Below are 14,668 nucleotides of genomic sequence, written 5' to 3'. Positions count from 1 at the left end.
CATAGAAAAAAAAAAGAATCACATTTATTTTGAAATGTAAGTTTCAGTTAACTCATAGAATGAGTACTCCTGTCATGATTTAAGCCTACCGATGGGTGGAGTCGGGAGCTGGTTGACTGAATGTGACCGTAGAAGAAGCCGAAAGGACAAAACCGCTACCGGGAGGTCGTTCGCTCTCTCTCTTCCTCGGAGCGGCCGGTTTGCAGCTAAGCGGAGGCGCCATCTTAAGACGCACGGAAAGTAAGTTCAATTGTTCGGTTAACTAAAAAGCAAATAATAACTATGAGATAACCGTTTCGGTTGAAATCCTAATGCATGTCCACGTCGTTAAAGAAAATCTTTTCTCTCTTATAGTTTAGTGTGCTTCTCGGGCAGGGCAACTATTCCACCTTGTAGCGGTCAAGTTAGCATAAAAGCTAACACGTCATGGATGTTTATGGGACAGGTCGCTTTATTTATTTCGTGTTGCTCTTTGAACCACTTATATATAACTTGTCTCGCTGGTTCTGTTTTTTTACCCCAGAGTTAATTGGGAAAATGAAAGCTTTCATTCCATTTATCGGTTTAGCTAGTGTCGGGTTTCCTAGCTAACGTTTTCGCTCATTGCAGCAGAGCTCCGCGGACGCACACAGGACCCACCACCGCCATGTATCCCTCGACTTTGACGCAGCTTGCCCGGGCCAATCCGTTCAGCGCCCCCCTGTTCACGCTCCAGAAAGTGGAGGAACCACAGCAGAGTCTTCACGGGCAGAGGACACGCAGACTGGCAGCAGCCGCCACGGCAGACGGTAATTTATCCCTCCTTGTACCGCAGGCCTCTTTCGTGGACTCCTGCTAGCAACCCGTTTTGCCGCACCGTTCTTAGTCTACGATGTCATAGTGCATATACATTTTTTTTACTTGTATGTAGTTAGAAAATCAACATAACAGTCACTATTTTTTTTTAGTTAAATAAAGACTATAGTCAGGCCTTTGCTAAAGCTAAGCCGCTAATGTAGGACAAGGAAGGGCATCTACCTTTCATGCAGTGTCAAACTGCAATGGGCGTGGGACGCTTAATAGTAAATATAACCTAGATTTAATAATCACACAGTAGCGGTTATCTTGAGACTTGCGACTACTGTGGTTATTGTAGGACAAAAATGTCAGGGTATTTGGATTTATAGGCCAGGCTGCAGCATCCCACATTTGATCAAGACAATGCTGCATGGAGGTTGATAGCAACAGCTATAATTTTCATTTATTGGAGTGGTCAGCATCAGCAGTTATTTTTTTTTTTCACTTTGCTTTGGTAGGTCTCGTTTAAATGCCAAACCATTAATTTGTAATTATATTATTTTGAACACTAAAGTTTGTCAGCCCAACATCTTGACTTCTTGTTTCTTTTTGACAGTAGTTTAATGTTCCATATTTATGGACTTTTATTTTTTTTTTTTTTCCTCCCTAAAATCTGAACATGTTCCTTCAGAGGGAGACAGTTGTGAGTTTGGCTCTCAGAAGTATTTCGTCCTGTGTGGCTTTGGTGGGATTCTGAGCTGTGGCACCACACACACAGCCGTTGTTCCCCTCGATCTGGTCAAATGCAGAATGCAGGTCTGTCTTTTCGGCTCTGTGTTATTGCACCCTAACCGTGACCCCCCCCCCCCTTTTTTTTTTTTTTTAATTCTTTTTTTTTTTTTTAATTTCGATTTTGCATGGGGAAAAACTGCATATAATCCAGTCGTGAGGTCCCCACCCCTCCGCACCGGCATGCACGTTGGAGCGATCACCACATGACTGCATGAGTCCAACCTCATAGATTCCCTGAACCCGCCGCGCACCCGTGATGTCATTTGACCTTTTACATCCTTAAGCTAGCCGAGGAGGGAGAGAGAGAAAGAGGTCAAGGAGACTAGACTGTGAGGGATTAGTCATCAACACTGACTAGCCAGTTCATTACCAATTTATTTTCTAGATCAATTTTAATGAGATTTGCACAAGGGTGATGCTGACTTGTGGTTTTGTTGACGTCGCCTCTGCCCAGTTGCGTAAGACTGATTTGAAAGGCAAAAGTACAGTGGCTAAATACTATGTTTACATTATACTGCGAGAGGGTGAGAAGCTCGGTCATCCGGGAGGGGCTCCAGATCGAGACGCTGCTCCTCCGCATCGAGAGGAGCCAGATGGGGTGGCTGGGGCATCTGTTTAGGGTGCCTCCCGGGCACCTCCTTGGTGAGGTGTTCAGAGCACGTCCCACCGGAAAGAGACCCTGGGGACGACCCAGGCTGTCTCTCAGCTGGCCTGGGAAGACCTTGGAACCCCCCATCCCCTGGGCTGGGGAAAGGGAAGTCTGGAAGTCCCTGTTAAAGCTCCTGACCTCAGATAAGCGGTAGAAGATGAATGAACATTATACTGCATCGTTATAATATGTTGATTTTGTTGGTCATCTGTAAAACAAACCTTGGACCACACTGGTGTTTTGTACATATTCATAACTATCTAAGGGCATAGTAATCAATTAACTGATCACTAAAAATGCTGCGGTTTATGGCATTAATTAATTCATCTTAAATTGTGGTTCGAGGTGTCTGTATACACTTGTCGACCTCCAAAACATCATTGTGGTCCATTTGAAGTGAATGTACATCATAATTTTGGGGTGTTCCAATAATGGTGGCATGTTTGAGGCAGCCATATGTAATCGAAGAGTAATTTTTTTTTAAAGATGAATTGAAACTATTTTCTTTTCCACTGTCTGGTAGCAATTGTACCCGAACCGTAAAACCTTGACACATTTAGTTTTGAGCCTTTGAATTTTGCGAGCGGCACTTGTTAGGCCACGCCCTCAACCTCTGAATGAATCCAAAAATTGGGTATTGCTTAAATAACACCCACGTTTTTCTCTCCATTCACTTCTTCATCCAGCTGATTTGTTACATTTTTGTAGTTTCAATTGGAAAGCTATCATAAATTGGGGCGGTGGAAAAGCGCCAATCAAGTATTAAGAATTTGGGATCTCGGATATTGAGAACTCTTCCATTATGTGCCTCTGAATTCGTTTTGATTTTTCTTGTCGCATGTGACCCTCTTGCATGTTGCATGTTTGTTGTCCCCCCTCCCTTTCTACCACAGACGAATTTAGCTGCGAGTTTGGCTCCTCAAAGTACTATGCCCTCTGTGGCTTTGGGGGTATCCTGAGCTGCGGCCTGACACACACGGCAGTAGTACCCCTCGATCTTGTCAAGTGTCGTCTGCAGGTTTGTACGGAGATCTCTATTTGGTATCGGCGGTGATTGTCCGGGAGCAACTCCACAATCCTGCTCCCGTGATAATTAGGAATAGTGGTGCACCAGATTCAAGGCGCATTAAAAATTTTGTTTTAGTCGCGTACAGTGAAGAAAAGAAGTATTTGAGCACCTTGCTGTAGGGCAAGTTCTCCCACTTAGAAATCATGGAGGGGTCTGAAATTTTCATCGTAGGTGCATGTCCATTGTGACAGAGGTAATAATAGATTTTCACGATTTATTTGTGTGATACAGCTGCAAATAAGTATTGAAAACCAATGTTAATATTTGGTACAGTAGCCTTTGTTTGCAATCACAGAGGTCAAACGTTTCCTGTAGTTGTTCACCAGGATTGCATACACTGCAGGAGGGATTTTGGCCCACTCCTCCAAACAGATCTTCTCTAGATCAGACAGGTTTCTGGGCTGTCGCTGAGAAACACGGAGTTTCCGCTCCCTCCAAAGATTTTCTTTTGGGTTTAGGACTGGAAACTGGCCTGGCCACGCCAGAACCTTGATATGCTTCTTACAGAACCACTCCTCGGTTTTCCTGGCTGTGTGCTTCGGGTCATTGTCATGTTGAAAGACCCGGCCACGACCCATCTTCAATGCTCTGACTGAGGGAAAGAGGTTGTTCCCCAAAATCTCATAATACATGGCCGTGGTCAACCTCTCCTTAATAGAGTGTAGTTGTCCTGTCCTATGTCCAGTAAAACACCCTCGAAGCATGATGCTACGACCCCCATGATTCACAGTAGGGATGGTGTTCTCGGGATGGAACTCATCATTAGTCTTCCTCCGAACACGGTTTGTGGAATTATGACCAAAAAGTTCAATTTTGGTCTCACCTGAGCACAAAACCTTCTCCCATGACTCCTCTGTATTATCCAAATTGTCATTGGAAAACTTAAGACGGGCCTTGTGCTGGTTTAAGTAGGGGAACCTTCCGTGCCATGTTTGATTTCAAACCATGACGTCTGAGTGTATTACAAACAGTCACCTCGGAAAAGGTGGTCCCAGCTCTTTTCAGGTCATTGACCAAGTCCTGTCATGTAGTCCTGGGCTGATTCCTCACGTTTCTAAGGATCATTGAGACCCCACAAGGTGATATCTTGCACGGGGCTCCACTCCGATTGAGATTGACAGTCATGTTTAGCTTCTTCCATTTTCTAATGATTGCTCCAACGGTGGACCTTTTTTCATCAAGCTGCGTGGCAATTTCTCCATAGCCCTTTCCAGCTGTGTGGAGTTGTACAATTTTGTCTCTGTCTTTGGGCGGCTCTTTGGTCTTGGTCTTTGGTCCATGTTACAGGTTTGAGTCTGACTGATTGTAATGGGGTGGACAGGTGTCTTTATGCCGCTAACGACCTCACACAGGTGCGTCTGATTCAGGATTATATAGGGAGTGGAGGTGGCCTTTTAAAGGCGGACTAACAGTTCTTTGAGGGTCAGAATTGACCCATCCGTGGATGTTGCGCAATCCGCGTCACTGACCAATCAGAGGCCAGAGATCTGCATAATCTCGGACTCAAATCTCAGACAACGCTGGCTGGATGGTCCAGTATAGCTTCTGTTGGCGGTTTTATCGCGTATTTGGGTTATTTAACAAAAAATATGGTTAAGAGGTGTAGTCACGGACTTTGTAATAGTGACGACAGGTATCCTGAAAGGCTAGTTGGTGGAGTTCAATTCGTACCCTTTCCAAAACCGAAGACCCAGTACGAAAAATGTCTTCGATGGATCAAACTTTGAGGAAGACCGCATGATCAACTGAATCCATCAACCGGAACAGATATGTTTGCACAAAGGTAAACCCTATATTTGATTTTCAATACATGTCTCATATAAATGAATTAGCAGTTCTTCGCTTGCATAATATAGCTACGTGTGAATGATTGTCACACTTGATCTGTGTTTAGCAATATTTTGCGATGATCTGACTGCACAAACTTTTCCTAATTAGCTAAGCTAAACCGGACTAGCAGTCCTAAAAGCCTTCGGCATGTACCGAGACACCAAGACAGAAGGAAGGATGTTTGACGACATTAAAGTAGTGATTGTCGTACTCGGTCGGGACTTACGTAGGTTCGGCACTAATTCAAGAATAATTATTGAGGGGAGCGCATGACGTTACGCAAAGAAAACGTAAGAAACAACTCGTAAATCAAGCCTCGCCTTCTTTTCCTTCATACGGCGGTTCACAAACGGCTATACAGATTCTGCACACAAGTATATGTAACACGAAAATAGGAAACTGTTAATGACGAATTAGTCTTTGGGTTATAATATATTATATTATGTGGCTTCTCGGTCTTCCTCTGACTCTGTAAAGATCTCGCGCTAATATCAATGGTTTCTCCGTCGATATGCATGTAAATACCATTGAAATACCCCTCGCTGAAATACTTGAAGCCCTGCTGTCTGCTTTTCAACGATATTTCGCTAAGAATGCGAGTGAGAAATCAGCCAGTAAATCGGACAGTTTCGCTCTATTCCTTTCTTGCTGCGCCGATATTTTTCCTAATTGTTTGTCTGACGTCAGCGCACGTGGCGTGACGTCACTTCAAGAGGCGTGGTTAAGTGCCCTGTATGGAGGGGTCAATTCTAGCTGATAGAGAGGTGTTCAAATACTTATTTGCAGCTGTATCACACAAATAAATCTGTTTTTTTTCTTTAGATTTTCTCTGAGTGGACATGGACCTGCGATTAAAATTTCAGACCCCCTTTTAAGCGGGAGAACTTGCAATATAGCAGGGTGTTCAAATACTTTTCTTCACTGTGCTGGATCAAACTTTAAGACAAATGTAGTTTCTGTAAATATAGAAATATGTAGAAAGCGCCTTAAAGGGTTGACTATAAAATGCAATGACACGGTCCTTACTGTGGTATTTTTTTTTTTCTTTTTCGTAGGTTAACCCAGACAAGTACAAGAGCATCGGCAACGGGTTTTCTGTGACTGTGAGGGAGGATGGGGTCAGAGGCTTGGCGAAGGGCTGGGCCCCCACCTTCATCGGCTACTCCATGCAGGGACTCTGCAAGTTTGGCTTCTATGAAGTGTTTAAGATCTTTTACAGTGACCTACTTGGAGAGGTCAGTGCAACGCCGCCATGTCTATTGGAGATAAAATAAAATTTGTCTGGAAAGCACTTAATTTTTTTTTGTCAAACAGGAAAACTCCTACATGTGGAGAACATCGCTATACCTTGCCGCCTCCGCCAGCGCCGAGTTCTTCGCCGACATCGCTCTGGCTCCTATGGAGGCTGTCAAAGTGCGCATCCAGACCCAGCCCGGCTACGCCAACACCCTTCGGGAGTGTGTCCCCAAGATGTACGCCGAGGAAGGTCTCTGGGCGTAAGTGAATCACAGGATTTGTTTTGGGTTGGTAACACGTTCCTTAGATCCACCTCTGGGGGGCGCTCTGCTCTGAGCAGAAGCCCTCAGCAGCTTTCTGGCTGTACAGTTGGAGGTGCTTGAGTCATTGGCGTGTTAAAGCAGTCTACCTGTTTTCCCGGCTTACTTGCGACACTGACAATCCGGTTCTCTACGAGCAGGAAGTCGCCCAGTGTTGCTAGCCAGGGGAACGGACATTTTCTAATCGCTTGGTACTGCAACAAAAGTACCGTTCGATCTGATGTTTTATCTCTGACCTTAGATTTTACAAGGGTGTGGTACCTCTGTGGATGAGGCAGATTCCTTATACCATGATGAAATTTGCCTGCTTTGAGCGCACGGTGGAGATGCTCTACAAGTATGTGGTCCCCAAGCCCCGCAGCGAGTGCAGCAAATCTGAGCAGCTGGTGGTCACCTTTGTGGCTGGTTATATTGGTAAGTAACCCCCCCACTCCCCATCAATAATAGGATTTAGTCTATACAGTGAATACTCAGTTCTCGAACATCCCCGTTCTCGAACAAATCAGTTTTCAAACTAAATTTTCAAGATTTTTTTTGCTTCTGTTTTCAAACGAAAATCAGTACTCAAACGCCCCCTACAAAGCCCGAAAATAACATAGCACACGCCGCCCAACCAGCTGACCTACGACATATTTTATTGCTCCATTTACTGTTTTTTCTTCCTATTGAGGACTATTAACCCCCACCATGGCTCCAGTAAGTTCTTTGGGAAAAAGAACTTCCAGGGAGCGAGCCAACCCCCCAACCCGCCAAAGAGATCAGATATAGTAGTTGATAGTTTTGCATTGCTTTTTTTCCTGATTAACTTTAATAATGCTCTATCCCATTACCATTTTTGTTTTGTTTCAAAGATTTCGTTTACTCGAGTTACAAATTAGTTTTTGTATGTTACTTTTTGTAAAAATGGGAAAAAAATGACCCCCTTCCCCATCCCCTCATTACTGCTTGTTTAAAGTTATTCTGCACTTTTGTTTTTTAAAAAAAAAAGTTTGCAAGGCTGAGGGCCGAGCCACTACAATTACGAAAATGCGCTCCCAGCCAAGCCTACTCTACAACGAAAGCATACATTTTAAGCAAAATATATATTATTTAAAGTATTTAAACTTAACATGTATTTCTAGTTTATCAGGAAAAGCTTAAATGGTTTTGAAAAGCCAAATTTTTTGGGCTAGGAACGCATTATTTCTGTTAACCTTTAATTGTAATGGGAAATAGCGATTTGGTTTTCGAACAAATCAACTTCTTGAACCGCTTTCTAGAACGGATTGTGGTCGAGAACTGAGGTTGCGCTGTAATTGAACAGAGTGGTGCCCCGTTATCCGGAGGCCTGAAACTGTGAAAAGCGAATTTTCAGTTTTTACTTGCTCGCATCCCAAAAGATTTAACTCGTTCAATTGCAAGAATGTCATAAGATGTTCTTTAAAAGCCAAAATATTCGGGACCTCATGCAATACCCCAGCAAGTACTGGGTTTGGGAAAAGGTGTACTGTAACATCCCTACATGGTTTTAGTGTACCTTTTCCAATCTAATGGAAGAGTGTTTAATTGGTGTGCCGGTCACTATACATCACTAGCATAGATGACCAAATGCAGCTCTATCTCACTTAATTAGAACTAATCGAGAATGGGTGGGCGTCAGTGTTGACTGAACCAGAACCACTGGATCCGCACAGTGACCCAGAAACTGGCGGTCTGGGTTAGGATTAGCAGCGTTTCACTAAGCCTTTGGTTTCCAAAACTATTGTAAGACAAGGGTGCCGCCATCTTGTTTAGCATTCTCTTGTGATTGGATGAGAGAGTCAGCCACTGGGACCAAAGATTTTTGCGAATCTCGTAATTTCCAGCCTACAAGCTGTGACGTTTTTCACACGCTTTCAACCCTGCGGCTTATGCGGTGATGCAGCTAATTTGTGCATTTTTTCTAGCCGCCACAAGGGGCACTCAAGCAGAAAAGGTTAGAGTGAGACCAGTGGAATATGTGCCGAGGAAGTGACTTAGTTTTTGGGGTTTTTTTTTTTTTTTTTTTTTTTCCAATAAACAGCCCTGTTAGCGCTCCGCTAGCGCGTTGATGCTGTTACTGCCGTGTCTCAGTGATTCTTGACTTTTTTTTTTTTTTTTTTTTTTTGGCCGGCCCTGTTAGCACTGCATTAGCTGCGCTAGCGTGTTACGGCCGCGTCTCAGTGATTTTAGGTATGTTTTTTGAAACTGGCCCTGTTAGTGCTATGCTACCATTTTTTTTTTTTTTTGTTTGTTTGTTTTTTTTTTTGTGCTACCTTGTTATTGCTTTGTTAAGCTAAGCTATTAAAACTTTGAAAACTCTTTCTGTATACCGTTTTTCTTTGTAAATATCCCATTTTTCAATGTGGGACCTTGCGGCTTTTACACAGGTGCGGCTTGTGTGTATGTACTAAATGGTATTTCCTTTACAAATGTGCTGGGTGAGGCTTATAATCAGGTACGCTCTGTAGGCCAGAAATCACGGTAGTTAGTTTGCCGTTATGGCCTTCAGCAACTGTCAGTTTAGAAGCTACAATATAATATATATATTTTTTTTTCCCCTGCCCAAATTTGATTGTACTAATCAAGTGGGTTGTGTTTCCTTTTTTTGTGTCCAGCTGGTGTGTTTTGCGCCATCGTGTCCCACCCTGCTGATTCTGTGGTGTCCGTGCTGAACAAGGAGAAGGGAAGCACCGCTGTCCAGGTCCTCAAGAGGCTAGGACCCAAAGGTCAGTATCAAGGATTGCGTTTTTGTTGAATGTACACGCTCCTTAGATCCACCTCTAGAGGGTGCTGTGCTCTTGAGCAGGAGCCCCCTCACAGCTTTCTGGCTGTTCCGTTGGAGGTACTTGAGTCATTGGCGTGTGAGAGCAGTCTACCTGCTTGCCGGCTTTAACGCAGCACTAGCAACCCAGTCCTCTACAGACTGGGATCACCTAGTGTTGCTAGCCAGGTGGACGGACAGTTATTCAGGACTTTGGTTATACCATTTTTTTTTTTTTTTTTTTTTTTTCATGTAAAAACACGGGGTCGACTTGGTCGTGATGGTTGCCTTAACTGTGACCACCTGCGTCTTGACTGTGACAGACGCGGCATCTGTACAGCTGAAGTTGTGGGCGGAGTTTAAAGTTCCAGACCAAATGCCGCTATGGATTCCTGAAATGAGAATTGTGGCGCGTTTTGTCTGCTATTGATCCATACCCATCATTTTCTTTTTTTGATGCGATGCTGATAAAATGACTCGAGTATCAAAAGTATTTAATTTTGAGAACGAGTCGGCCGTAATATTTTTGACTGTTTAATTTTAGGTACTGTACGACATCTTTTGAAAACTACATTGTTCCCTAAAAATTAAGTTCTGTTCTTTTTGAAAATGTTTTGTGGTCGAAACTTTTTTAAAAAATGTAATCATAATTCCTTGTACGCTATTTAGTTAAAATGTAATGTTAAGTATAGTGTTTATGAAAAGTAAAAAAAAAAATATGTATTAAGGCTTTCATGCCTTTTTATGATGCTGTGCTTTTATATAAAAGAGACAGTCTTAGTCACCTGCTTGTTAGAAACAAACTTCATATTTTTCTGAAATTAATCTAGTTGCTGTCGGTCTTTATAAAGAGAACAAGTTTTAGTCACATTTGGGGGGAGGGGTCAGCATTTGGACACAAATTTGCACTCTGAAATTAAGTAAATTCCTGAAAATTAAAATATGCTACCTTTGTTTTCCGCGTGTTCATATTTTTCTGAAATTAATCTAGTTGCTGTCGGTCTTTATTTGCAAAGAGAACAAGTTTTAGTCATATTGGGGGGGGGGTGTCAGCATTTGGACACAAATTTGTACTCTGAAATTAAGTAAAGTATGCTACCTTTGATTTCTGCATATTAATTCGTTACTACAGTATTTTTTTTAATTTATTTATTTATTTTAAATATGTCTGTGCAGGTGTGTGGAAGGGCTTGATCGCCCGTATAATCATGATCGGTACCTTGACGGCCCTGCAGTGGTTCATCTACGATTCGGTGAAGGTCTACTTCCGTCTGCCCCGCCCACCTCCCCCTGAGATGCCCGAGTCCCTGAAGAAGAAGCTTGGTCTGGAGTAAGACCACCATCACCACCACTCCCTTCCCACTAGGTGGCAACCATCACGTGACATCCAATTTTTATTTTTCCCCAAATTCCTTTCATCAGTTTTTCTATATTTATGGCCTCAGTCCAGCTGTTTCAACGAGCGGGGGCTATAAGTACTCGTATGTATTCAACACTCAAAGTCATGTGATAAACGAGCTGAGCAAAGAATATTTCCTCGGTGTGCAGCACTTCTGATTTTTCTTCTGTTCCTGTGATTTGAAAAATGGAAATTAAAGACAGTTCCTCGGGAAAGTTTCTCATTTTTAAATTCATCCACGTCTATAGAAATGTAACGGGACAAATTTTGCCGACCGGAAATGTCAACTATTACGTTATGCCCATAATGTGCTTGGGTGCAGGTGTTAGTTTGTAGATTGCAGTTGCGGTCATGTTATGTAGAATATTGCTCGTTGAATTATGAAATATAATAACGGAATGATGGCAAGCCCCAATTCCGATGAGGTTGGGATGTGTAAAATGTAAATAAAAATGAACTTTGAAATGCTTTTCAACCTATTTAATACGCCACGGAAAAGACGAGGTAGTTCGTCTTCAAAGAGAAGTTGGTGGTTTTTGCATTACATAGTAGAGTTTTAATCTGCATTTGTAGATGTGAACTGGGTTAGGCCTGATACGTAAGGATTCTCCCCCCCCCCCCCCCCCCCCCGCTCCAAATCTGGCAGACTCTACTTAACGGTTCTATTATGTTCGGTGTTCTCCGATAAGCTCAACTCAGAAAACGTTGTTCCGCCGCTAATCTCAATCTCGTGCGATCACATGTGATCTCACTAAACCAACACTTCCGGGTATGTGCCAATGTTCCACAGCTGGGGGGGGGGGCTTATAAAAGCATCAAAAAACAACTTGCATTGGAATATCGAGATTTCTGGGGAACCCACTTTTAGACAAAAAAAAGGTACAATAAGACATCCATCCATTATCTCCCGCTTTTCTGGCTCAGATCGCAGGGGAAGTAGCTTCAGCAGGGATACCCAGACTTCCCTTTCCCCGCCAACTTCTTTCAGATCTTCCCGAGGGTTCCCGAGGCGTTCCCAAGCCAGCCGAGAGACATAGTCTCTCCAGCGTGTCCTGGTTCGTCGTCAGGGTCTCTTTCCAGTGAGACATGCCCCGAACACCTCACCAGGGAGGGATCCGGATCAGATGCCGCAGCCACCTCATCTGGCTCCTCTCAATGCAGTGGAGCAGCGCCTCGACACTGAGCCCCTCCCTGATGACCGAACTTCTCACCCTATCTCTAAAGGAGAGTCCAGACACCCAGCGGAGGAAGCTCAAAATCCAGGATCTTGTTCTTTTGGTCACAACACACAGCTCATCCCTATAGGTGAAGATAGGAACATAGATCGACTGGTAAATTGAGAGCTTTGCCTTTCGACTCCCACTTTACCACAACGGACCGATGCAAAGTCCACATCACTGCAGATGCCGCATCGATCAGTCTGTTGATCTTCCCTCAGTCGTGAACAAGACCCCAAGATACTTAAACTCCACTTGGGGAAGGATCTCATCCCCGACCTGGGGAGGGCACGCCACCCTTTTCCAACAGGACCGTGATTGTTTTTATGGTTTTTGCCTCCTGGATTTTACTATAGTCTGTTCAACGTCATGACTTTGGAAAAGTGCTCTCACCCACCACGTGAAGACTCAAATCGTAAACATCGAAAACATTCTATAGGATTGTCTGAAATCCGGGCAAATCCACGATTAACACATCAGACATATGATCAATCTTATTGGATAAGCTAATAAGACATTAATTACAATTGTGTGTGAAGAAATGTTCCTAACGAGGTGATTTGCTCATGTCGGTCACGAAGTTTTATGCCTCTCCCCATCCTTGCGGACAACTGAGCCTTTCGGGGCTGCCCCTTTTATGCATACCCATTAATGACCTTTTTCCATCCATGTTCTCCCCATATCCTCACTCGGGTGGGTGGGTGTGCTGGAGCCAATCCCAGGCAAGATATACCTTTAACCGGTCGGCAGCCAATCGGACACAGATTCAACCTACCAAGCGTGTTTTGGTGATGAGGGTTGAAACCAGAGTAGAGAAAAACCACTCGGGCACAAGAAGAGGGCAGATTTGAACCCAGGACCTGACGGTGCTGACCAGTCGCCCGCCCATCCTGCCACTTCACTTCTTTCCGATTTAAGCAATTCCACTACGAAATGTTCCAGTCAAAAGCTGTTCAGGGTACACGATGTTTTTTAGAATGTGATCTGGAATTGGGGTTTGAAAATATCATTTATCGGATCTGATAGTTCAGTCACAGACTTTCGCCGAAAGTGTCGGGATTTTCTTTCAGGGATGCGGTTGCCTGGTTGGGAACTCGGCACCCCATGAACCTCTGATCCTAGAACGGCCTCAGATCCATGTCGACACCCCCTGAACCTCCGATCCTAGAACGGCCCTGAGATCCCTGTCGACACCCCCTGAACCTCCGATCCTAGAACGGCCCCGCGATCCCTGTCGACACCCCCTGAACCTCCGGTCCTAGAACGGCCCCGCGGTCTCTGTCGACACCCCCTGAGCCTCCGATCCTAAACCGGCCCCACGATCCCCGTCGACACCCCCTGAACATCCGATCCTAGAACGGCCCCACGATCCCCGTCGACACCCCCTGAACCTCCGGTCCTACAACGGCCCCACGATTCCCGTCGACACCCCCTGAACCTCGGATCCTAGAACGGCCCCAGGATCCCCGTCGACACCCCCTGAATCCTCCGATCCTCGAACGGCCCCACGATTCCCTTTGACACCCCCTGAACCTCCGATCCTAGAACGGCCCTGAGATCCCTGTCGACACCCCCTGAACCTCCGATCCTAGAACGGCCCCGCGATCCCTGTCGACACCCCCTGAACCTCCGGTCCTGGAACGGCCCCGCGGTCTCTGTCGACACCCCCTGAGCCTCCGATCCTAAACCGGCCCCACGATCCCCGTCGACACCCCCTGAACATCCGATCCTAGAACGGCCCCACGATCCCCGTCGACATCCCCTGAACCTCCGGTCCTGGAACGGCCCCACGATTCCCGTCGACACCCCCTGAACCTCCGATCCTAGAACGGCCCCACGATCCCCGTCGACACCCCCTGAATCCTCCGATCCTCGAACGGCCCCACGATTCCCTTCGACACCCCCTGAACCTCCGATCCTAGAACGGCCCTACGATCCCTGCTACGTCAAACAAACGCGTCGCTGTGCGCGATTTGCGTTTTCCGGTACATCGGGACGCACGCCTGTATCGTCCTAAGTGTGAATGTTTGCGAAATTTCCGGAAAAATATCATCCACCCGCAGGCCCCCCATTTGGCTGATGGCGTGAAGCCTAATGCGCCACACGTGGAAAAGACGCTCGCGCGATTCGGGGTGTTATCGTCATCTAATGCTCGGGCGTCTGGCCCCCGGGTCAGCGCAAGACGCACGCGACCGTCATCAGAATCCATTTGGTTGCTTGTAAAGTAGCCATTTTGTATGCTGTTCCTGACTGTGGCAGGGAAAGAGGACGCAACTAGCTATTGGAGCCGGGGGGGGGCGAGGGGGCGGGGTCACGGCAAATGGAGCCCATTTGTGTGGGGCCGCAGTGTCGCCGCTATGCCGTTGAAGGAAATAGCAAAGCTCGAAAATGTTTTCCGCTGTCCGCGTAATCGTGTTTTCAGTGTTGTTATATATACACGGTGAAGAAAATAAGTATTTGAACACCCTGCTATATTGCAAGTTCTCCCAGTTACAAATCATGGAGGGGTCTGAAATATTCATCATAGGTGCATGTCCACTGGGACAGATCATCTAAAATGAAAAATCCAGATTTATTTGTGTGATACAGCTGCAAATAAGTATTTGAACATATGAGAA

The 14,668-nt window shown here is 45.2% G+C and overlaps 1 protein-coding gene and 2 non-coding genes across 4 annotated transcripts; all 3 read left to right on the top strand.

Annotated features, from left to right (window-relative positions):
* The first annotated feature begins 106 nt into the window (after positions 1 to 106).
* On the top strand, positions 107 to 11,302 carry slc25a3a (solute carrier family 25 member 3a). 2 transcript variants are annotated; one of them, XM_061806650.1, is made up of 8 exons: positions 107 to 240; positions 610 to 788; positions 3,112 to 3,236; positions 6,173 to 6,352; positions 6,432 to 6,613; positions 6,915 to 7,087; positions 9,289 to 9,399; positions 10,611 to 11,302. In XM_061806650.1, exons 2-8 carry the CDS (start codon positions 647 to 649, stop codon positions 10,766 to 10,768), a joined length of 1,071 nt encoding a protein of 356 aa, XP_061662634.1. In that variant the 5' UTR covers positions 107 to 240; positions 610 to 646; the 3' UTR covers positions 10,769 to 11,302. The 2 variants fall into 2 exon arrangements, with proteins under 2 accessions (XP_061662634.1, XP_061662635.1); XM_061806651.1 differs by having other exon boundaries at positions 111 to 240; positions 613 to 788.
* LOC133494030 (small nucleolar RNA SNORA53) lies at positions 6,647 to 6,851 on the top strand. Its single transcript, XR_009793257.1, has one exon. It is a non-coding gene; the product is annotated as a small nucleolar RNA SNORA53 (small nucleolar RNA).
* Positions 9,432 to 9,636, top strand: LOC133494031 (small nucleolar RNA SNORA53). The gene has a single exon (XR_009793258.1). It is a non-coding gene; the product is annotated as a small nucleolar RNA SNORA53 (small nucleolar RNA).
* Positions 11,303 to 14,668: the final 3,366 nt, after the last annotated feature.

Source organism: Syngnathoides biaculeatus, chromosome 20 (assembly GCF_019802595.1).
Source record: "Syngnathoides biaculeatus isolate LvHL_M chromosome 20, ASM1980259v1, whole genome shotgun sequence".
NCBI classification, from domain to species: domain Eukaryota; kingdom Metazoa; phylum Chordata; class Actinopteri; order Syngnathiformes; family Syngnathidae; genus Syngnathoides; species Syngnathoides biaculeatus.
The sequence above is the reverse complement of the archived record's forward strand: the minus strand, read 5'-3'. Positions and strand labels throughout refer to the sequence as shown.